The sequence below is a fragment of the Stomoxys calcitrans genome, chromosome 5 (assembly GCF_963082655.1).
Source record: "Stomoxys calcitrans chromosome 5, idStoCalc2.1, whole genome shotgun sequence".
In the NCBI taxonomy this organism is placed as follows: domain Eukaryota; kingdom Metazoa; phylum Arthropoda; class Insecta; order Diptera; family Muscidae; genus Stomoxys; species Stomoxys calcitrans.
Window position 1 is genome coordinate 136,604,552 of NC_081556.1, and position 24,579 is coordinate 136,629,130.

The following is a 24,579-nucleotide window of genomic DNA, read 5'->3' on the forward strand; positions in this document are numbered from 1 at the left end:
TTTGGTAATAAAATTCAATGATTTGCAAGCGTTGCTCGTTAGTAAGTCTATTCATGATGAAATGTCAAAGCATACTGAGCATCTTTCTCTTTGACACCATGTCTGAAATCCCACGTGATCTGTCAAATACTAATGCATGAAAATCCTAACCTAAAAAAAATCACCCTTTAGGAGGCCACCGTAGCGCAGAGGTTAGCATGTCCGCTGAACGCAGATTTGGATGTAGCTGACATATAGATCCATCTCGCGATTTAAGGTTTCGGGCCCATAAAAGGCGCATTTATTGTTCAATGTCGCCGAAATTTGGAACAGTGAGTTTTGTTAAGCCCTTCGCCAACCGTCTTCAATTTGGCCCAGATCGGTTCAGATTTGGATATAGCTGCCATATAGACCGATCTCTCGATTTAAGGTTACGGGCCCATAAAAGGAGCATTTATTGTCCGTTGTCGCCTAAATTTGAAACAGTGCGTTGCGTTAAATCCCTCGACATCTTTTTGCAATTTGGCCCAGATCGGTCCAGGTTTGGATATAGCTGCCATAAAGACCGATCTCTCGATTTAAAGTCTTGAGCCCATAAAAAGCGCATTCATAATCCGATTTCGCTGAAATTTGACACAGTGACTTGTGTTAGGCTTTCCGACATCCGTTTCGTATATGATTCACATCGGTCTATATTTGGATATAGCTACCAAATATACCAATATTTTGTTCTACAAAATTAAACAATGACTTGTACTTGTTATGCCACTCAATGTCTGTGCCGAATTTGGTCCAAATCGGACCATATTTCGATATAGCTGCTATGGGGGCATAAATTATGGATTTTTCTCCGGATTATGAAAAAAGCTGGTTTACATATATACCCGAGGTGGTGGGTATCTAAAGTTCGGCTCGGCCGAACTTAACACCTTTTTACTTGTTTTTATAGAGATGAGATAACTTGTTGAAGGGTTTAATGAGAATGCAATTATTTTTGGTATCAGGTTATGAGGGGCTCCTAATTTGGATGGTATTTATAAACTATTTTGTTTATAGAACGTGATGAAATCTACAATACATTGAAGACAAGGGAAACATTTAAACTAAAATTAAATTGATTGCATTTTCAGATTGAATCTGTCATCATATATTGCATGAGCAGAGAAATTTCACAATATTTTTCCTTGTCACATATATTTATTATATTTATTTTGCTAATATTTTGCCTATATTTATTTTGCCAGCGTCATTGTTTGACTCATCAATTAAAATGTTCAATGTTATTAGTTATTGTCGATATTGCTCCAATATGGTTCAATAGAGTAAGCTGTATTTCGCCAATATTCCATACAAGTGTATTAACTACTGTACGTTATGAAGCAAGAGTAGATAAAAAAGGCAAAGTCCAGCGGAGTAGAGGGGGTAGAAAACGAATCTGACTAATATTTGAAGTCCACTCTACTCTCTACTATGCAATGGGCAAAGTTTTATTGGATCGCAGAGGGAGTTGTAGATTAAGTGCCAGAGCCCGTGTAAGATACAACCAACAAATGATGCAAACCGTTTGTACCAATACATCGAGCCATACCGGTTTAGATTTGGATGCAGCCCTCATCAAACTCGTAGCCAGATGTAAATCGTAAATCTGACAAAACATTCCATATTCCACAGTGGGATACAATACAAAAAGGGAAAAAATTATGCCGTTTAAGAACGGCTGGAGATGTCTCTTTAAAATTTAAAATGGATAGAGCTGAGGTGTTAAAAGGATCATATGAAAAAATTTTAGGCTCTAGGAGATGCGGGTGGCTCTGAACGCCAAAACAATTCGACTTTTATAGGCTCATTACACTATATCGGTAGATCGGTCTATATGGCGGCTATATCCAAATATGGTCTGATCTGGACGATATTGAACCAAAATGTTTTGAGGTACCAGAACTCGCTGCAATAAATTTCATCGAAATAGGATGAAATATGCTTCTTTTATAGGCTCATTACACTATATCGGAAGATCGGTCTATATGGCAGCTTATCCAAATATGGTCCGATCTGGACGATGTTCGAAACAAAGGTGTAGAGGGATACCAAAACATGCTGTGTCAAATTTCATCAAAATAGGATAAACAAGTAAAAGCGTGTTAAGTTCGGCCAGGCCGAATCTTATGTACCCTCCACCATGGATCGAGCTCTTGCCACGGTATCTCATTTTAGGCAAACAAAGGATAAAAGAAAAGAATTGCTATGTAATTGGAACAATATCAAGTTATGGTTCATTTCGGACCATAATTGAACTGAATATTGGAGACCATAGTAGAAGTCATTGTGTAAAATTTCAACCAAATCTAGTAAGAATTGCGCACTTGAGGGGCTGAGGAAGTAAAATAGAGAGATCGGTTTATAGGGGAGCTGCATTAGGCTATAAACCGATTCATGCCATTTTCGACGCGTATGTTAAAGGTCATAAGAGAAGCCGTTGTACAATTTCAGCTAAATCGAATAATAATTGCGCCCTCTAGCGGCTCAAGAAGTCAAGACCCCAGATCGGTTTATATGGAAGCTATGTGAGGTTATGGACCGATTTGAACTATTCTTAACACAGTTGTTGAAAGTCATAACAAAACACCTCATGCAAAATTTCAGCCAAATCGGACGAGAATCGCGCGCTCTATTGGCTCAAAAGTTCAAGGTCCAAGATCGGTTTATATGACAGCTATACCAGATTATGAACCGATTTGAATCATACTTAACACAGTTGTTGAAAGTCATAACAGAACACCTCATGCAAAATTTCAGCCAAATCGGACGAGAATTACGCCCTCTAGCGGCTCAAGAAGTCAAGACCCAAGATCGGTTTATATGGCAGCTATATCAAAACATGGACCGATTTGAATCATACTTAGCGCAGTTATTGGAAGTGATACCAAAACACCACGTGCAAAATTTCAGTCAAATCGGACGAGTATTACGCCCTCTAGAGGCTCAAGAAGTCATGGCCCCAGATCGGTTTATATGGTAGCTATATAAAAACATGGACCGATTTGGCCCATTTACAATCCCAACCGACCTACACTAATAAATAGTATTTGTGCAAAATTTCAAGCGGATAGCTCTACTCCTTCGAAAGTTAGCGTGCTTTCGACAGACAGACGGAGGGACGGACATGGCTAGACCGACTTAAAATGACATGACGATCAAGAATGTATATACTTTATGGGGTCTCCGACGCATATTTCGAGGTGTTCCAAACAGAATGACGAAATTTATATACCCCCATCCTATGGTGGAAGATATAAAAATCTATTTGTGTTTGTTTGCAGGTTTGTTTGTGCATTCCTTACAGACTCAGAAACGGTGAACCGATTTTCTTGAAATTTTGACTGATGGTGCATAATGATCCCGTAGTCATAATAGGGTACTACATGTTTTGATATCTGAAGGGGAAGCGGACCCTCCCCCTTACCCCAAACGCCAGATTGAGACGGATGGTGCGATCCAAGCGAAATTTTGTGTGCTTTCTTATAGTACCCTACAAACAAAAATTTGGTATTCAAATTTCGGATGGGGTACCTAGGGGGGAGGGGGGGGGATGCCCCACCGAAAAACCTACCAAATATATACAGGGTGGCTGATGAAAGCCGCTACCAAAAAAAAATGTAATAACTTTTTTTCTATTTAATAATAATAATTTAATAATTAATTTAATTAATTAATTAATTAATTTAATTAATAATAATTTAATAATTAATTTAATAATTTAATTTAACATGAATAAAAGAAAAATGTATTCCATACACCGAAAAAAAAATGTAGCAATATTCATCATTGTAGCAATATTCATCAGCCACCCTGTATATACCAATCACGACAATATGGGACTCAAATGAAAGGTATTTAAGATTAGAAAACGTATCCAATATCCAATTGTCGGACCAAGTGTTTGGGGGACCACCCCAACCCTCAAAACATCCCTAAATCGGTCATATTTACCGACCATGGCAATATAGACCTTAAATGAAAGGTATTTGCGAGTAACATACGAATCTGATATCCAATTTTGGGACAAAGTTTATGGGGGTCCACCCCTTCCCCAAAACACCCCCCAACAGGACTTATTTACTGACCATGGCAATATGGAGCTTAACTAAAAGGTATTTGAGTGTAGAATATGAATCTGATATCCAGACGTAGGACCAAGTGTTTGGGGGGCCACCCATCCTCGAGAATATACCCCAAAGAAGACAAATTTACGACCATAGCAATATTGGACTCAAATGGTAGGTCTTTGGAAGTAAAGCACAAACCTGATATGAATGTTCGGGAAGAGTGTTCATGGGGCCACCCCACCCCCATAACACCACCCAAATAGGAAGTATTTGCTGACCATTGCAATATGAGGCACAAATAAGAGGTATTTTAGAGTTGAACACGAATCTGATATACCGCCTCATCCCACAAAACACCCCCCAAACCCTTCATGTTTGCCGACTATGGAAAACGGAGCTCAAATGAAGGGTATTTGGGAGTAGATCATGAATCTGACATCAACATCCGGGACCAACGCTCTAGGGGACGTCCCACCACCATAACAACCTCCAAGTAGGACGTATTTGCTCACCAAGACAATTTGGGTCTTCAAGACAGTGGTGCACGATTTTCATAGTTTTCGGGGCCCTTACCCCAAACGGGACATATTTACTGACTTTTTCAATAAGGGGTTTAAGTGAATGGTATTTGGGATTAGAAAACGAATTTGACATCCAATTTTGAGACCAATGGCAATATGGGGTTCAAATATATGAGAATAGAACACCTTGCTGATATATTTTCAGGGCTTAGTGTTTGGTGGACAACCCCACTCCCCAAAACACCCCTAAATCAGGCATATTTACCGACCATTCAATGTGGGTCTTATTTAAAAACAATTGGGGGTAGAGCAAGAATTGATACCCACTTTCGGGACTAATTTTCTGGGGGTCTACCCGTTTCCCAAAATACCCCACAAACAGCAATTTTTTACTGACCATCGCAATATGGGGGAGTAGAATAAGAATTTGATATCCAAATGTAGGACCATGTATTTTAAGCATCACCCCTTCCCAAAACACCCCCCCAAAGGGCAAACATTTTTCGACAATGCCAATATGTGGCTCAAATGGAAGGTATTTGAGATTTCAAAACGAATTTGATAACCAATGTTGGGGCCATGTGTTTGGGGGATGCCTCATCCTGTAAACTCTTCTCATTTTCAAATATGATTTGGATTGGCGACAAATTTTCAACGACTTTGCCGCTAAAAGGTACCAAATCCGATTATTCGGTTAAAAGTCATAAAGTTTAGAAATCAAAAATTGAAAAAAATATTTTTTTTTAAATTTTTTGATCAAAAATCGTATTTCCAATATTTAGTCTCTATTGAAAAAAAATTTTTAAATACCGTAACTTTTTCTTTTTATGCCCACCAACTAGGATAGGGGTCATATTTGTTTAGTCGTTCCGTTTGCAACACAACGAAATATCCATTTCCGACCCTACACAGTATACATGTTTCTGATCGTCGTAAAATTCTGAGACGGTTTAACGATGGTCGTGTCCGGCAGTGGTATTCAGTCTTTAAAGATTCAGATTTGAGTTGAAATTTTCCACAGACTCCTATTTCTTCTATATTTGGATACAGCTGTCATATAGACCGATCTGGCGATTTAAAGTCCGTAAGTCCGTAAAAGCCGCATTTTTTGTCCGATTTTGTTGAAATTTGAAACAAGAAGTTGTGCTTGGGGCCCCGATATTTAAACCGATTATGGCCGTATCGGACCATATTTACATATAGCTGCCATGTAGACCGATATGCCGGTTAATGGTCTTAATCCCGTAAGAGGCGCATTTATTGTCCGATTTCGATGAAATTTGAAACTGTGGGTTGTTTTAAGCCTCCCAACATCCGACTCAAATATGGTTTGGATCGGACCATATTTAGATATAGCTGTCGATCTGCCGATTGAGGGTTTTAAGCCCATAAAAACCGCAGTTATTATCCAATTTCGGCGTAATTTGAAATAGTGAGTTGTTTTAAGCCTCCCGATATCCGGACCAATCGTTGCTTAATATATCGAGGTAATATTAAATCAGTGCTATAAGGCTGGCGCAAGCCAAGAGAGAGGCCCAATTTATCATCTAAGCACTGAATGTTGTGGACAAATCCTATTTCATCCCCATTATATACCAGCCTCAAACCTGGAATATCACTTGTCTCGAAGAAAAGAGCCTTAGTCTTTGCCGCATTCACATACGGACGATTCGCAGACATCCATGAAGCCAAGGAAGGGATCTTCGATTGAAGAAAGTTCAAAGTGCGACGGTTACCAATAAACACCATCTGAATATCGATCGCATATGCATATGGGGTACCCCAATTCCCAAATAGTGGTCTTTTTTTGTAGCTATATCCAAATATAGACCGATCTGAACCATTTACGACACGGATGTCGAAAAGGCTAACATAAGTCCATGTGTCAAATTTCAGGGAAAATGAATTATAAATGCGCCTTTTGAAGGGCCAAGACTTTAAATGGAGAGATTGGTCTATATGGCCGATATGTTCAAATCAAAACCAATCTAGGCCAAATTGAAAAAACATGTCGAAGGCCCTTACACAACTCATTGCCGCAAATTTCAGCGACATCGGACAATAAATGCGCCTTTTATGGCCCCAAAACCTTAAATCGAGAAATCGGTCTATATGGGAGCTATATCCAAATCTGAACCGATTTAAGCGAAATTGCAGAAATATGTCGAAGAGCCTAATACAACTCACTGTCCCAAATTTCGGAGAAATCGAACAATAAATGCGCCTTTCATGGCCCCAAAATCTTAAATCGAGAGATCGGTCTATATGGCAGCTATATCCAAATCTGAACCGATTTAAACCAAATTGCAGAAATATGTCCAAGAGCCTAATACAACTTACTGTCGCAAATTTCGGAGAAATCGGACAATAAATGCGCCTTTCATGGGCCTAAGACCTTAAATCGAGAAATCGGTCTATATTTGAGCTATATCCTAATCTGAACCGATATTGGCCGAATTGTAGAAAGATATCGATGGATTTCAAAATTTTGCAAAATCGGACAATAAATGTGGCTTTCATGGACCCAAGACCTTAAATCGACGGATCGGTCTATATGACAGCTATATCCAAATCTGGACCGATCTGAGCCAAATTGCAGAAACACAACTCACTGTCCCAAATTTTGGCAAAATCGGATAATAAATATGGTTTTTATGGGCTTAAGACGTTAAATCGTCGGATCGTTTTATATGGGGGCTATATCAAGATATAGTCCGATATAGCCCATTTTCGAATTTAGCCTGATTATGGACAAAAAAAGAATCTGTGCAAAGATTCAGCTCAATATCTCTGGTTTCAAAGACTGTAGCGTGATTTCAACAGACACACGGACAGACGGTCAGACGGACGGACATGGCTAGATCGTCGGAAATGGATATTTCGATGTGTTGCAAACGGAATGACCGTATATCGCCATCCTTCGGTGGTGGGTATAAAAAGCGACTAAAACATGATAAGTTCGACCGGTCAGAATCTTATATACACTCTACCATGGATCGCATTTGTCAAGTTCTTTGTATGACTTTTTATACCCATCACCGTGGAATAGGGGGTATATTCATTTAGACATTCCGTTTGCAACACATGGAAATATCAATTTCCGACCCTACAAAGTATATATATTTTGGATCGTCGTAAAATTTTAAGATGATTTAACGATGTCCGTGTGTCTGTCCGTCTATCTTCCTATCAGTCTGTTAGTCTTTCTCTCTTTCCGTCCGTCCGTCTGTTATAATCACTCTAGAGCCTTCAAAAATTGAGATATTGAGCTGAAATTTGGCATAGATACGCCGTATTGATGCACGCTGGTTAAGTTCTTGAACGAGTCAAATCGGAACAAATTTGGATATAGCTGCTATATAGACCGATTTTCCGATAAAGGGTCTAATGCCCATAAAATTATTTATTTTTTTTCATCCGATTTCGCTTAAATTTGAAGCAGTGAGTAGTTTAAGGCTTCCCGACAACTGACCTACCATAGCTACCATATAGACCGATCTTCCGATAAAGGGTCTGAAAAGCATAAAACCTTTATTTATTGCCTGATTTTACTGAAATTTGCAACAGTGAGTTATTTTAAGCCTCCCGACATTTGACCTAAATATGGAATAGATCGGTTCATATTTAGTTTTAGCTGCTATATAAACCGATCTCCCAATAAAGGGTCTAAAGCCCATAAAAGCTTTATTTTTTAACCGATTTCCCTGAAATTTAAAACAGTGAGTTATTTTAAGTCTCCCGACATCTCACTTAAATATGAATTAGATCGGACTATGTTTAGATTTAAGTGCTATATAGACCGATCTCCCGATAAAGGGTCTGAAGGCCATAAAAGCTTTATTTATTATCGGATTTCGCTGAAATTTACAACAGAGAGTTATTTTAAGCCTCCCGACATCTGATCTAAATATGGTTCAGATCGGACTATGTTTAGATATAGCTCTCATATAGACCGATCTCCCGATAATGGGTCTGAAGCCCATAAAAACTTTATATTTTAACCCATTTAGCTGAAATTTAAAACAGTGGGTTAGTTTAAGCCTCTCGACATCTGACCTAAGTATGCTTTAGATCAGACTATGTTTAGATATAGCTGCTATAATATAGCTGCTATATAGACCGATCTCCCGATAAAGGGTCTGAAGCCCATAAAAGCTTTGTTCATTACCCGATTTCGCTGAAATTTGAAACAGTGAGTAGTTTTAAGACTCCTAACATCTGACCGAAATATGGTTCAGATTGGACTTTATTTAGATATAGCTGCCATATAGACCGACCTCCCGATAAAGGATCTGAAGGCCATAAAAGCTTCGTTTATTACCAGATTTCGCTGAAATTTGCAACAGAGAGTTATTTTAAGCCTCCCGACATCTAATCTAAATATGGTTCAGATCGGACTTTATATAGATATAGCTGCTGTATAGACCGATCTCCCAATAAAGGGTCTGAAGTCCATAAAAGCTTTATTTTTCAACCGATTTCGCTGAAATTTGAAAAATTGAGTTATTTTTAGCCTCCTGATACTCGATCTTAATATGGTATAGATCGGACTATATTTAGACATAGCTGCCATATAGACCGATCTCCCGATAAAGGGTCTGAAGGCCATAAAAGCTTTGTTCATTACCCGATTTCGCTGAAATTTGAAACAGTGAGTAGGTTAAGACCTCCCAACATCCGACCTAAATATGTTTTTGATTGGACTATATTTAGATACAGCTGTCATATAGACCGATCTGCCTATAAGAGGTCTGAATCCCATAAAGCTTTGTTTGAAATTTGAAACAGCGAGTTGTGCTGAGCCTCACGATATCCGACCTTAATATGGTTCAGATCAGTTTATGATTGGATATATCTGCCATAAAGACCAATATTTTGTTCTACAAAATTGAATGGTGACATATATATTAGACCACATAATGTCCGTGCCGAATTTGGGTGCTTAAGTTATCCAATTTTCACCGGATTATGACAATATGGGGTTTACGCGAGGTGGTGGGTATCCAAAGTTCGGCCCGGCCGAACTTAATGCCTTTTTACTTGTTCGAATATAGCTAGTATATCAATTTGTTGACCGATATGGACCGTATTTGTCATTGCTGTCAGAAGTCATAGAAAAATACCAACCCCCACAATTGCCTAGCACAGTTGTTGGAAGTCATGTCAAAACGACATATGCAAAATTTCAGCCAAGTTGGATAAGAATTGCGCCTTCTGAGGCTCAAGAAGTCAAACTGGGAGATCGGTTTATATGGTCGGTCGATCGGTTTTTATGGCCATATATGGTTATGAACCGATTTGAGCATATTTAACACAATTGTTGGAAGTCATATCCAAACACCACGTGCGAAATCGGATAAGAATTGCGTCCTCTACAAAAGTCAAGAAGCAAGGCCGGTTTATATGGCAGCTATATTGAAAACATGTACCGATATGGTCCATTTGCAATCCCAACCGTCCTACACTAATAAGAAGTGTTTGTGCAAAAGTCCCAACAGCTAGCTTTACTCGTTCAAGAGTTAGCGTGCTTTCGACAGACGGATGGATGGACGGACAGGGCTAGATCGACTTGGGATGTCATGGTGATCCAGAGTATTAACTTTATGGGGTCTTAGATGCATATTTTGAGGTGTTACAAATGGAATGACGAAGTTGGTATTCTCCATAGCTTGTTTGTTTAAGAGCTTCAGGGTAATTCCAACAGTCAGACATACAAAATCAAACCGTAACACCAAGACCTGCTACAATGCTGCTCTACGAATTGCTACAGGCTTTCTTCGTATTTCTCATGTAAACTACCTGCAATAGGAGACAAAGACACTTCCTGTGTATTCACTGGATCGCTTTCAAATAACCACCTAGTGGATAAGTAACCATCGTCTAGAGACATCAGGTTAGATCTTTAGTATCCAGAAGATTATCCAGGCATTCATGAGGATATGGTAACAGAATCGGTTAACAAACACCAAGTGCATAGTGTGCTCTGAGACTATCCATTAGCCATAGCATTTGATGAAATTATATTCCACGACAAACCAGAGAAGTTCCGATCGACCAAATTTTCTTCAAAACCAATTTTGGTCAATATTTTCAAACTTTCATCAGAACTTTCAAGAAAAATCCAATTTTAAGGGATTTACTCAGAAAATCTAAATTTGCGAAATTTTAATGAAAATCAATCAAAAAGGGTCGATAACTAAGTTTGTGCGATATGGGCAAAATCCATTTCAATTTTCCTGTAAATTTTTACCTTTCCCTTCTTATTTCTATTTCCAAAAAAGAAAAAAATATTACATACCATGGTGGCGCATTAAAACACTGTGCTGTGGATTTCGTATAATGCGTATCTGACGATCGGGATGCTGTGGCTCACCATACTCGCCACCAATATCTTTTGGCAGCTGCCACAATGCACTGCGCTCTTCCAAGTTATCGCGAGGAAAATAAAGGGGCGCCAGCACCTCATAAATGCCCCGTTCGTGGGGGCTAACACAAAATATCACCACTTCCGTTGTAAATTTATCCAAAAAACGACGAATTGTTCCTGTGAAAGGAAAAAAAATTAAAAATCAATAAAAATGTTTTTTTAAGAAGAGATTAGATCCCGAGGATCCTCAAATATACTTAGAGCAATGTGAGCGGCTAAATCAGCTGGAAAGGATTTCTGATTGGTACTAATATTGCAAACGGCAATTGTTCGTAAATTCAGTTCTTTGGCTTTGCATAAAACGTTTCTGTTGTTGGGCAGTTGATGTAGAAAGAGATTATTTTTTTTTATAGGAAGAAAATAAAGTTTGTTGGTCAATGCACTTACCTATAACAACAATGTAAAGTATTTTCTGCTGCAGTTTTGAATTTTTCCTTAAATGAGGGCCCCACTGTATGCAGGATGTATTTGGCGGGTAAGTTGTAACCCTTCGTAACACGCACTTCTCCGATGCGGCATTCTGCAAAGATAGGGGAGAGAATTTAAGTTAAAAAACGACAAGAAAAGAACGTAAAGTTCGCAGGGCCTAATCTCCACCAAGGAGTGCCATCTCTTCAAAGGCAGAAATTAAAAAAAATTATAATCGGAGTGCATAGCAAGAAATTCTGCAAATGGAAATTTGCACATGAAAAACTCCATTAAGAATCAGAGGCAAACTTCTCACATGATTCAAGTTTAAGCTCAATGATAAGGGGTCTTCTTTTTATAGCCGAGTCCCAAAGACGTGGGATACCTTTTTGAGAAGTTTGTCATTGGCATAGTACCTTACAAATGTCGCCGGAATTAGGAGGAGATAACCACCGCTGAAAATTTCATGATGGTCTCGCCAGGATTCGAACCCAGGCATTCAGCGTCGCAGGCGGGCATGCTAAACTCTGCGCTACGGTGACTTCCAGCCTTAGGAGGGGATAACCACCGCCGAAAATTTTTTCTCATGTTCTTGGCAGGATTCGAACCTAGGCGTTCAGCGTCGCAGGCGGGTATGCTAAACTCTGCGCTACGGTGGTCTTCAGCAAGAAATTTTAAAGGATTTTTATACCCTTCACCATGTAATGGGGGTATACTAACTATTCTGTTTGTAACTACTCGAAATATTCGTCGACATTTTATGTCGATCTAGCCATGTCCGTCCGTCTGTCCGTCCGTCCGTCTGTCCGTCCGTCCGTCTGTCCGTCTGTCCGTCTGTCCGTCTGTCCGTCTGTCCGTCCGTCCGTCCGTCCGTCTGTCCGTCCGTCTGTCTGTCCGTCTATCCGTCCGTCCGTCTGTCTGTCCGTCTGTCCTTCCGTCCGTCTGTCCTTCCGTCCGTCTGTCCTTCCGTCCGTCTGTCCTTCCGTCCGTCTGTCTGTTTTGATATAGCTGCCATATAAACCGATCTTGGGTCTTGACTTCTTGAGCCTCTAGAGGGCGCAATTCTTATCCGATTGGAATGAAATTTTGCACGAGGTGTTTTGTTATGATATTCAACAAATGTGCCAAGTATGGTTCAAATCTGTTCATAACCTTATATAGCTGCCATATAAACCGATCTTGGGTCTTGACTTCTTGAGCCTCTAGAGGGCGCAATTCTTATCCGATTTGGCTGAAATTTTGCACGACGTGTTTTGTTATGATATCCAACAACTGCGCCATGTATGGTTCAAATCGGTTCATAACCTGATATAGCTACCATATAAACCGATCTTGGGTCTTGACTTCTTGAGCCTCTAGAGGGCGCAATTCTTATCCCATTTGAATGAATTTATGCACGACGTGTTTTGTTATGATATCCAACAACTGTGTCAAATAAGGTTCAAATCGGTCCATGACCTGATATAGCTGCCATATAAACCGATCTTGGGGTTTGACTTCTTGAGCCTCTAGAGGGCGCAATTCTTATCCGATTGCAATGAAATTTTGCACGACGTGTTTTGTTATGATGTCCAACAACTGCGCCATGTATGGTTCAAATCGGTCCATAACCTGATATAGCTACCATATAAACCGATCTTGGGTCTTGACTTCTTGAGCCTCTAGAGGGCGCAATTCTTATCCCATTTGAATGAATTTATGCACGACATGTTTTGTTATGATATCCAACAACTGTGTCAAATAAGGTTTAAATCGGTCCATAACCTGATATAGTTGTCATATAAACTGATCTTGGGTCTTGACTTCTTGAGCCTCTAGAGGGCGCAATTCTTATCCGATTTGGCTGAAATTTTGCATGACGTATTTTATTCTTACTTTCAACAACTGTGTCAAATAAGATTCAAATCGGTTCATGACCTGATATAGCTACGATATAAACCGATCTTGGGTCTTGACTTCTTGAGCCTCTAGAGGGCGCAATTCTTTTCCGATTTGGCTGAAATTTTGCATGACGTATTTTATTCTTACTTCCAACAACTGTGTCCAATAAGGTTCAAATCGGTTCATAACCTGATATAGCTGCCATATAAACCGATCTGGGATCTTGACTTCTTGAGCCTCCAGAGGTCGCAATTATTATCCGATTTGCCTGAAATTTTGTACGACGCATCCCCTGGTGACCATCAACATATGTGTTTATTATGGTCTGAATCGGTCTATAGCCCGATACAGCTCCCACATAAATCGATCTCTCTATTTTACTTCTTCAGCCCACAAAGGGCGCAATTCTTATTCGAATTGGCTGAAATTTTACACAGGTCTCCAACATATAATTTAATTGTGGCCCAAACCGGACCATATCTTGATATCGCTCTAATAGCAGAGCAAATCTTTTCTTATATCCTTTTTTGTCTAAGAAGAGATGCCGGGAAAAGAACTAGACAAATGCGATCCATGGTGGAGGGTATATAAGATTCGGTCCGGCCGAACTTAGCACGCTTTTATTTTCTTTTCTAGTTAGGGTAAAATCCTTGCCTCTGGTGGCCCATGAAGTTGGTGAATAACATTTGTTTATATAGGAGGTATCATGTTATGGACCGAGTGGGACCATACTTGGTATGGATATTGAAGGTCATACTAGAAATAGTTTCAGCACAAGCGGATAAGAATTGTCCCTTCCAGAGACTCAAGAAGTATAATCGGGAGATCGGTTTATAGTTTGGGAGCTAAATCAGGTTTTAGAGCCAATTAGGAACGGTTATTGGAAGACAACAAATTTTGGGCTAAATTGGACAAATCGATCACTTATGATTTGATTGTTCCAAAATAATTAAAATACGAACTGATTTAATAGGAGTACGTTTTTAGCGGAATCCATGGTAGAAGTTATTCAAAATTCGGCCCGGCAGAACTAAGTACGCTTTTACTTGGGCTTTTTGCCTTACTTACCTCTAACATTGTGTGCTAAATCTTCCTTCAATTGATTACCGGCTACATTTAGGATACGATCCGATATAATATTGCTTTCGGTTAAAGTCTCATCGGTTGTATTAGTAATGACATCCACATCTAAAGAGGCGATATCACCGTCCCTGAAACGAAACGAAAAAAAAAATACCACAAAGATGGCCAATACCAAAATCAATATCATCAATAATAACAATCACAAGTGAAAATATTTTTCCAACATGGCCAAAGGCAAGCAATAAAGTTTCTGTCACCAGTTGAAGAGTGAGATAGCCATTGACCATTGTCCCTCATCCATGTGGCAATTTATTTATTTTCTCGTGAATTCAATTAAAATCGAAAATTGTACTCGTAGATGTTGGACAGAATAACGAAAACGAAAAACGAAAAAAAAACACACACACAAAATCAACGAATGTTGTAAACTTACCAAAGGATAAAACGATTATTGACATCACGGGATATGGGGAAGGGACTGCAGTTGTGACGTGGACCTCCTATTGTGGAATAATCAGTTATTGGCAGTCTTGTGTCTGTTTTGGCTGAACCACCCCAGGTGGGTAAAGTTTCTGGTTTAATTAACTGTCCAAGCGATCCAATCACCATCACCATTGCACCAACGCAGCAACGTAGCAGTAGTAGTAGGCCAAAGTCAGAAGGTCGAACAAAAATTGGTTACCAAGAAATAAAAGCGAAAAAAATTAAATCAAATTTAAGTGTAAGTGAATGTGATTCAACACGTATGGGGTGTGTTTTTTAGAGTGACAGAACTATTAAGTAAAATAAGGCTGACACATGGTATAAAGGAGGCCATGGTAGCTCAGTGGTTAGCATGTCCGCATTTGGCACCGAATGTCTGAGATCGAATCCTGCCAAAAGCATGAGAAAACCAGCAAGAAAGGGTAAAAGTCTGGCTGTGCCGACTGTATAATACCCTACACCTACTCTATAAGTACAATGTGGGAGTTATATCCAATTCTGAACCATTTTTGATGGACCTCGGCGAGCAAAAATATATTCAAACTGTTATAACTACGTTTGACAAATGACACCATTATTCCAAATTATCCAAAATCAGATGTACATATATATAGGAGCTATAACTAATACTGATCCGATTTCCATGAAATTCACCAGTAATATTGAGAGTCATTAGAAAATCCCTCCTGCCAAATTTCGAGAGAATCGGGTAACAAATGACCATTTCATTTCATTATTACTGCAAATCGGACGAACGTATATATGGGAGCTATATCCAAATCTGAACCGATTTCTATGAAATTCATCTGTAATGTCGGGAATCATAAGAAATTCCTTTTTACCAAATTTCGAGAAAATCGGTTAACAAATGACCATTTTATTGCAGTATTACTGCAAATCGGACGAACATATATATGGAGACTATATCCAAATCTGAACCGATTTCCATGAAATTCACCATTAATGTCGAAAGTTATTAGAAAATCTCTTCTGCCAAATTTCGAGAAAATTGGTTAATAAATGACCATTTTATTGCAGTATTACAAGAAATTGGATGAACGTATATATGGGAGCTATATCCAAATCTGAACCGATTTCTATGAAATTCATCTGTAATGTCGGGAATCATAAGAAAATCCTTTTTACCAAATTTCGAGAAAATCGGTTAACAAATGACCATTTTATTGCAGTATTACTGCAAATCGGACGAACGTATATATGGGAGCTATATCCAAATCTGAACCGATTTCTATGAAATTCACCAGTAATGTCGAGAATCATTAGAAAATCTCTTCTGCCAAATTTCGAGAAAATTGGTTAATAAATGACCATTTTATTGCAGTATTACAAGAAAATGGACGAACGTATATATGGGAGCTATATCCAAATCTGAACCGATTTCTATGAAATTCATCTGTAATGTCGGGAATCACAAGAAAATCCTTTTTGCCAAATTTCGAGAAAATCGGTTAACACATGACCATTTTATTGCAGTATTACTTCAAATCGGATGAACATATATATGGAGACTATATCCAAATCTGAACCGATTTTCATGAAATTCACCAGTAATATCGAGAGTTATTAGAAAATCCCTCCTGTGAAATTTCGAGAAAATCGGTTAACAAATGACCATTTTATTGCAGTATTACTGCAAATATGACGAACATATATATGGGAGCTATATCCAAATCTGAACCGATTTCCATGAAATTCACCAGTAATGTCGAGAGTCATTAGAAAATCCCTCCTGTGAATTTTCGAGAAAATCGGTTAACAAATGACCATTTTATTGCAGTATTACTGCAAATCTGACGAACATATATAAGGGAGCTATATCCAAATCTGAACCGATTTTTCCCAATTTCAATCGGCTTTGTCTGTAGGCCGAAAAACAAGCCTATATCAAATTTGAAGACGATCGGATGAAAATTGCGACCTGCAGTTTGTACAAAAATTAACATGGACAGACGGACGGACAGACAGATAGACGGACAGACAGACGGATAGACAGACAGAATCAGAAAGTGATTCTGAGTCGATCGGTATACTTATCAATGGGTCTATCCTTTTTCATTGTGGGTGTTACAAACAAATTCACTAAGTTATAATACTCTGTACCACAGTAGTGGTGTTCAGCGGTGGTTATCTCCTCCTAATGCTGTAATGCTGGCGACATTTGTGTGGTACTATGCGATGCATAGAAGCCAAGTACAAACTTCTTCCCAAAGACGTGGCGCTATGTGGCACGCAGCACAGTGGGAGAAAATCGAAAAAAAAACATTTAAAAAACATTTTCGCTTTAGTTTCGGCGACAGTACCCCATTTATTCGTTGAATTTCATTGCCTGAAAAAATGAAGTGGTGGCCACCTTGAAGATCTATAGTTCCGGATTTCAGCCGGAACGTACTTCACTTAAACCGAGGATGTCTATTTTGTTGTTTGACATCTCGTTATGGACTTGGTAAAGTCTCGATGCCTTTGAGAGTTCTGATGTTTCATGTTGCAATCATAAACCGTGCTCTGAATCCATAGGTCATCAATGGGGGGGATGTCAGTTCCATTATTTCTTGATGATGTTTCTGTAATCGTGATTTTTTTTTTAGATGGATGGCGAATTGAGCCATCGCATTGGGTCCTTGTGCGGGGGCTGCCTGCAACCCATTAAGCCATGATTTCTTGATAGTGAATCTTCAGAAGATCTGCGAGTGCCACCGTTAGCCATTTTCTTTGGCTCATCCGCTGTCGACCCTATTGCACGAACCCATCGTGATCGTATCCCTGCAAGCGGAACCCCCCCCCCCCCCCCCCCCTGGTTATGCAAACTTGTTGCTTCGCCCCGCAGATTTTATTGCTGCGGTACCCGTCATATGGGGGTACTTTCCCCAATCCATCACCTGGGGAGGCATCCGATGGGAGAAGTAGCATGGAACGCAAAGTGATATCTCTCCACTCGTTCTCACACAGCATATTTTTTAATAATTTTTATACCCACCATCGAAGAATGGGGGTATATTCATTTTATCATTCCGTTTGCAACACATCGAAATATCCATTTCCGACCCTAAAAAGTATATATATTCTTGATCAGCGTAAAAATCTAAGACGATCTAGACACGTCCGTCCGTCTGTCCGTCTGTCTGTTGAAATCACGCTACAGCCTTTAAAACTAGAGATATTGAGCTGAAACTTTGCACATATTCTTTTTTTGTCCATAAGCAGGTTAAGTTCGAAGATGGGCTATATCGGACTATATCTTGATATAGCCCCCATATAGACCGATCGGCCGATTTAGGGTCTTAGGCCCATAAAAGCCACATTTATTATCCGATTTCGCTGAAATTTGGGACAGTGAGTTGCGTTAGGCCCTTCGACATCCTCCGTCAATTTGGCTCAGATCGGTCCAGATTTGGATATAGCTGCCATATTGACCGATATGCCAATTTAGGGTCTTAGGCCCATAAAAGCCACATTTATTATCCGATTTTGCTGAAATTTGGGACAGTGAGTTGTGTTAGGCCCTTCGACATCTTCCGTGAATTTGGCTCAGATCGGTCCAGATTTGGATATAGCTGACATATAGACCGATAATCCGATTTAGGGTCTAAGTCCCATAAAAGCCACATTTATTATCCGATCTTGCTGAAATTTGGGACAGTGAGTTGTGTTAAGCCTTTCGATATCTTTCTTCAATTTGGCCCAGATCAGTTCAGATTTGGATATAGCTGCCATATAGACCGATTTCTTGATTTATGGTTTTGGGCCCATAAAATGCTTATATATTATCCGATGTCGCCAAAATTTGGGACAGTGAGTTAAGTTAAACCCCTTGACATACTTCTGCAATATCGCACAGATCGGTTCAGATTTGGATATAGCTGCCATATTGACCGATATCTACGTTTTAGGTTTTGGGGCCATAAAAGACGCATTTATTGTCCGATGTCGCTGAAATTTGAGACAGTGAGTTTGGTTAGGCTCTTCGAAGTCCTTCTTCAATTTTGCCCAGATCGGTCGAGATTTGAATATAGCTGCCATATAGACCGATATCGCGATTTAAGGTCTTGGCCCCATAAAAGGCGCATTTATAATCCGATTTCACTGAAATTTGGCACAGTGACTTATGTTAGGCTTTTCGACATCCGTGTCGTATATGGTTCAGATCGGTTTATTTTTAAATATAGCTAGTGTACTTTTAGTATTTGGCCCAAATCGGAACATATTTTGATATAACTGATATGGGACATAAGGTATGAAATTTCCACCGAATTTTGATGAAAGGTGGTTTACATATATTCCCGAGGTGGTGGGTATGCAAAGTTGGGCCCGGCCGAACTTAACGCCTTTTTACTTGTTTTTTGTTTACTTTCTCCCTCTGTGCGCCGTTCGGTTCCGGCTATAAAAACGAGGTCGCTTATTATTGAGCTTAAACTTAAATCGGACAGCACTCATTGATGTGTGGGAGATTTGGCCCTGTTCCTGAATGTAATGTTCATGGAAAAATTTGCATTGGCATAGTATTTTGCATTCGCAGTAATGCCTTTGTCTACAAAGTGGTATTTGTTCAGTTACCGAATGGGTAACATAATGACTTTTTACCAATGGTGGTCACACATACTATTGCACATTACTATGTATGTGCACAAGAAACAGTGCTTTGTTTACACTTTGCCATTTCTTTACCTAGTGCGGCATATACAAATATGCCCATACTATATTCCAAACTGCTTTTCTTCAAGTTCTGTCATTCCAAAAAAACACATCCACCATCCGTGAATGTATTTTCGGTTGTGTGTGTGTGTGTCTCACTTCAGGGACAAAGTTTAAATTGTCCTGCTCTGACACTAGAGGATGTAGAAATTTATAAAAAAAAACTTACACAAAATGTCGAACCTAGCGGTTTGAAATCTTCATTTGAATTTGAATCCAGTCGCATGATGATACTGCAAAGAGAAAAACACAGAGAGATGGTTAGAGAGTGTGGAAAAAATGCAAAATTAATTGGAATTTCAATGACAGTTTCAACAGAGATTTTGTTTCTAAACAAGGACTGATGCAAAAACAAAACTATTTCAAAAGTCTATTTTTGTGGCGCAATTTTAAATAAATTCATTCATTTTCCTACTCCCGTCATTCAAGTCAGGGCAAACTGACTGAACACAGCCTTTCCCCCTCTGGGGTTTTGTGGGTGTTTGGGGTTTGTTGAAAAGTTTCGTCAAATTCATTTTCAAGGAAAATTTGTTATAACTGTAGCGTAAAGTTGAAATGTGTTAACTTTTAATTGTGGAAATATGCATTTGGAAATTCAAACAATGATAGGCAATTACCCAAAAAGGATTGTTAGCGGGTGGGGGGAAAAAAGATTTAATGTTTCCAATTATGGACGATATGACATGAATGGGTAGTCGCAAGTTAATTATAAAAGGGAAAATAAATAAAAAAAAAGAATTAAAAATCGAAATAGCCGAAAGCTAAAATATTTTAATTAAATTAGATGGAAAGAAACAATTTAAGGGTGCTAAGAGTAGAGTTGCCTATGTTTCGGTTAAATTAATTATAAACTGCTAACTTATAAAATGTAGCCGATGTCAAGCAAATGCTATGCTTATGGGGAGCTTAAGGACCAAACTGAGCAAAATATGGAATACTGAATTGAAGTTTTAATAAAATTTACAAATATGATTTGAACGAAGTAAAGTGAAGTTTAGATTGATTACGGCACTGCAAAAATATGACAAAATTTTCTCCCGAAATCTTATATATAAAAATCAATTTGTGTTTGCTTGTTTGTTTGTTTGTGTGTTCCTTCTAGACTCAGAAACGGCTGAACCGATTTTCTTTACATTTTCACAGATGGTGCATAATGATCCCGTATTGAGAATAGTGTACTACATTTTTTACCCTCCATCATAGGATAGGGCTATACTATTTTCGTCATTCTGTTTGTAACAGCTCGAAATATGCGCCTAAGACCCCATAAAGTATTGGGTTGCCCAAAAAGTAATTGCGGATTTTTCATAAAGTCGGCGTTGAAAAATTTTTTTACAGCTTTTGACTCTGTAATTGCATTCTTTCTTCTGTCAGTTATCAGCTGTTACTTTTAGCTTGCTTTAGAAAAAAAGTGTAAAGAAAGTATATTTGATAAAAGTTCATTCTAAATTTTATTAAAAATGCATTTACTTTCTTTTAAAAAATCCGCCATTACTTTTTGGGCAACCCAATATATATATTCTTAATCGTCTCGTTATTCTGAGTCGATATAGCCATGCCCGTCCGTCTGTCCGTCCGTCTGTCCGTCTGTCTGTCGAAAGCACGCTAACTTGCTAGCCGCTGGAAATTTTGCACAAATACTTTTTATTAGTGTAGGTCGGTTGGTATTGTAAATGGGTCAAATCGGTCCATGTTTTGATATATTTAGATGCCATATAAACCGATCTTGGGTCTTGACTTCTTGAGCCTATAGAAGGCGCAATTCTTATCCGATTTTGCTGAAATTTTGCACGTAGTGTTTTGGTATCACTTCCAACAACTAGGCTAAGTATGGTTTACATCGGTCCATGTTTTGATATATCTGCCATATAAACCGATCTTGGGTCTTGACTTCTTGAGCCTCTAGAAGGCGCAATTCTTATCCGATTTGGCTGAAATTTGGCACGTAGTGTTTTGTTATCACTTCCAACAACTAGGCTAAGTATGGTTTACATCGGTCAATGTTTCGATATATCTGCTATATAAACTGATCTTGGGTCTTGACTTTTTGAGCCTCTAGAGGGCGCAATTCTCTTCCGATTTGGCTGAAATTTGGCACGTAGTGTTTTGGTATCACTTCCAACAACTAGGCTAAGTATGGTTTACATCGGTCCATGTTTTGATATAGCTGGCATATAAATCGATCTTGGGTCTTGACTTTTTGAGCCTCTAGAGGGCGCAATTCTCGTCCGATTTGGCTGAAATTTGGCACGTAGTGTTTTGGTAGCACTTCCAACAACTAGGCTAAGTAAGGTTTACATCGGTCCATGTTTTGATATATCTGCCATATAAACCGATCTTGGGTCTTGACTTCTTGAGCCTCTAGAAGGCGCAATTCTTATCCGATTTGGCTGAAATTTGGCACGTAGTGTTTTGTTATCACTTCCAACAACTAGGCCAAGTATGGTTTACATCGGTCAATGTTTCGATATATCTGCTATATAAACTGATCTTGGGTCTTGACTTTTTGAGCCTCTAGAGGGCGCAATTCTCTTCCGATTTGGCTGAAATTTGGCACGTAGTGTTTTGGTATCACTTCCAACAACTAGGCTAAGTATGGTTTACATCGGTCCATGTTTTGATATAGCTGGCATATAAATCGATCTTGGGTCTTGACTTTTTGAGCCTCTAGAGGGCGCAATTCTCGTCCGATTTGGCTGAAATTTGGCACGTAGTGTTTTGGTAGCACTTCCAACAACTAGGCTAAGTAAGGTTTACATCGGTCCATGTTTTGATATATCTGCCATATAAACCGATCTTGGGTCTTGACTTCTTGAGCCTCTAGAAGGCGCAATTCTTATCCGATTTGGCTGAAATTTGGCACGTAGTGTTTTGTTATCACTTCCAACAACTAGGCCAAGTATGGTTTACATCGGTCCATGTTTTGATATATCTGCCATATAAACCGATCTTGGGTCTTGACTTTTTGAGCCTCTAGAGGGCGCAATTCTCGTCCGATTTGTCTGAAATTTGGCACGTAGTGTTTTGGTAGCACTTACAACAACTACGCTAAGTATGGTTTACATCGGTCCATGTTTTGATATATCTGCCATATAAACCAATCTTGGATCTTGACTTCTTGAGCCTCTAGAGGGCGCAATTCTTATCCGATTTTATTGAAATTTTGCACGTAGTGTTTTGGTAGCACTTACAACAACTACGCTAAGTATGGTTTAAATCGGTCCATGTTTTGATATAGCTGCCATATAAACCGATCTTGGGTCTTGATTTCTTGAGCCTCTAGAGGGCGCAATTCTTATCTGATTTAACTGAAAATTTGCACGTAGTGTTTTGGTAACACTTCCAATAACTGGGCTATTTTTGTATGGCGTATGGCGTTAATCGGTATAGAACCTGATATAGCTTCCATATAAACCGATTTGGGATCTTGACTTCTTAAACCTCTAGATGGCGCAATTATCATCCGATTTGGTTGAAATTTTGTACAACGGCTTCTCCCATGACCTTCAACATACTCCTCTAATATAGCCTGAATCGATCAATAGCTTGATACAGCTTCCATATAAACCTATCTACCGATTTTCCTTCTTGAGCCCCTACAAGGCGCAATTCTTATCCCAATGAACTGAAATATAACACAATGACTTCTAAAATGTTTAGCATTCATTTATGGTCCGAATCGGACTATAACTTGATATAGCTTCAATAGCATAACAGTTCTAATTCAACATTCTATGTTTGTCTAAAATGAGATACCGCGCATAGAACTCGCAAATGCGATCAATGGTGGAGGGTATATAAGAATCGGCCCTGCCGAACTTAGCACGCTCTTACTTGTTGATATCTGAAGGGGGGGGCGGACCCTCCCCTTTACCCTTATTTTCGGAAACTCCAGATCTCGGAGATGGGTGGTGCGATTTGAGTGAAAATTTGTGTATGAGAGTACAGTGCCCTACAAATAAAAATTTGGTATCGAAATTTCTGATAGGGTACCTAGGGGGACCGCCCCACCCTAAAATCTACCAAACATATATTTAGACCAATCAAGATAATATGGGACTCAAATTAAAGGTATTTAGGATAAGAAAACGTATCTGATATCCAATTGTCGGATCAAGTGTTAGGGGGACCGCCCCAAGCCCCAAAATACCCCTAAATCGGACATATTTATCCACCATGGCAATATGGGACTCAAATGAAAGATACTTGGAAGTAAAGCACGAATCTGATAGCAATGTTCGGGAAAGGTGATGTTTTTTCATGGCCAAATGTCTGGGGGACCACCTCATCCCCGAAAACATCTCTAAATCGGACACCATGAGAAAATCAGAATAAAGTATTTTAAGAAAGGGGTACACCTTACATCCAAACTTAAATTCGTAGACCAATAAATATCATATGGGATTCAGATAAAGGCATTTATATTATTAAACTGTTTGTCAAGCGATATACAGTTTTCGTAGCATATTATTTTACAAAAAGCTCTTTAATTGTCGTAAATAAATATTCCAAGAAAAATTTTGTTCCATATAAAGTAATAGAAGGCGCAGCGGAGCGGCCCCGGTCCAGTTAGTAATATGTATACTTTATGTGGTCTTAGATCAACATTTCGAAGTATTCCAAACGCAATGACTAGATTAGTATACCCCTATCCTTTGGTGGTGGGTATAAAAAGTTTTCAGTCTACTTATAAAGACTGAAGTGCAAACGGATCGAAAGAAGAATGGATCGACAGACAGACGGACGGACATGGTCTGAAATTGACCACTCTGGGCACTAATGTCGAGGGGCCTATCGTAACTGACAAATTTCAACGATAAAGATGACTTTAAGGCCCTAAGCCTTTAAGTCGGGAGATTGGTCTATAAGAGGGCTATATGAAGATTGGAGTGTTTTAAAAAACTAAAAGTACTTTATTTTTGAAACACATACTCTTAATTTTTATCCTTTTGATCCTAATAAAACAAAAATACGAAATATT

General features: G+C 39.0%; 1 protein-coding gene across 1 annotated transcript in view; it reads right to left on the reverse strand.

Moving 5' to 3' along the window:
* Window positions 1–24,579, reverse strand: part of LOC106092082 (protein GDAP2 homolog) — a 258,895-nt gene that overhangs the window by 83,812 nt on the left and 150,504 nt on the right. Inside the window, exons 2-7 of the mRNA XM_059370520.1 lie at window positions 19,768–19,831; window positions 14,839–14,990; window positions 14,391–14,533; window positions 11,421–11,553; window positions 11,231–11,340; window positions 10,905–11,150 (exon numbers count right to left, since the gene is read on the reverse strand). Of these exons, the coding sequence (XP_059226503.1) occupies window positions 10,905–11,150; window positions 11,231–11,340; window positions 11,421–11,553; window positions 14,391–14,533; window positions 14,839–14,990; window positions 19,768–19,824 (841 nt within the window). The 5' untranslated portion in view covers window positions 19,825–19,831. The remainder of the gene's footprint in view (window positions 1–10,904; window positions 11,151–11,230; window positions 11,341–11,420; window positions 11,554–14,390; window positions 14,534–14,838; window positions 14,991–19,767; window positions 19,832–24,579) is intronic.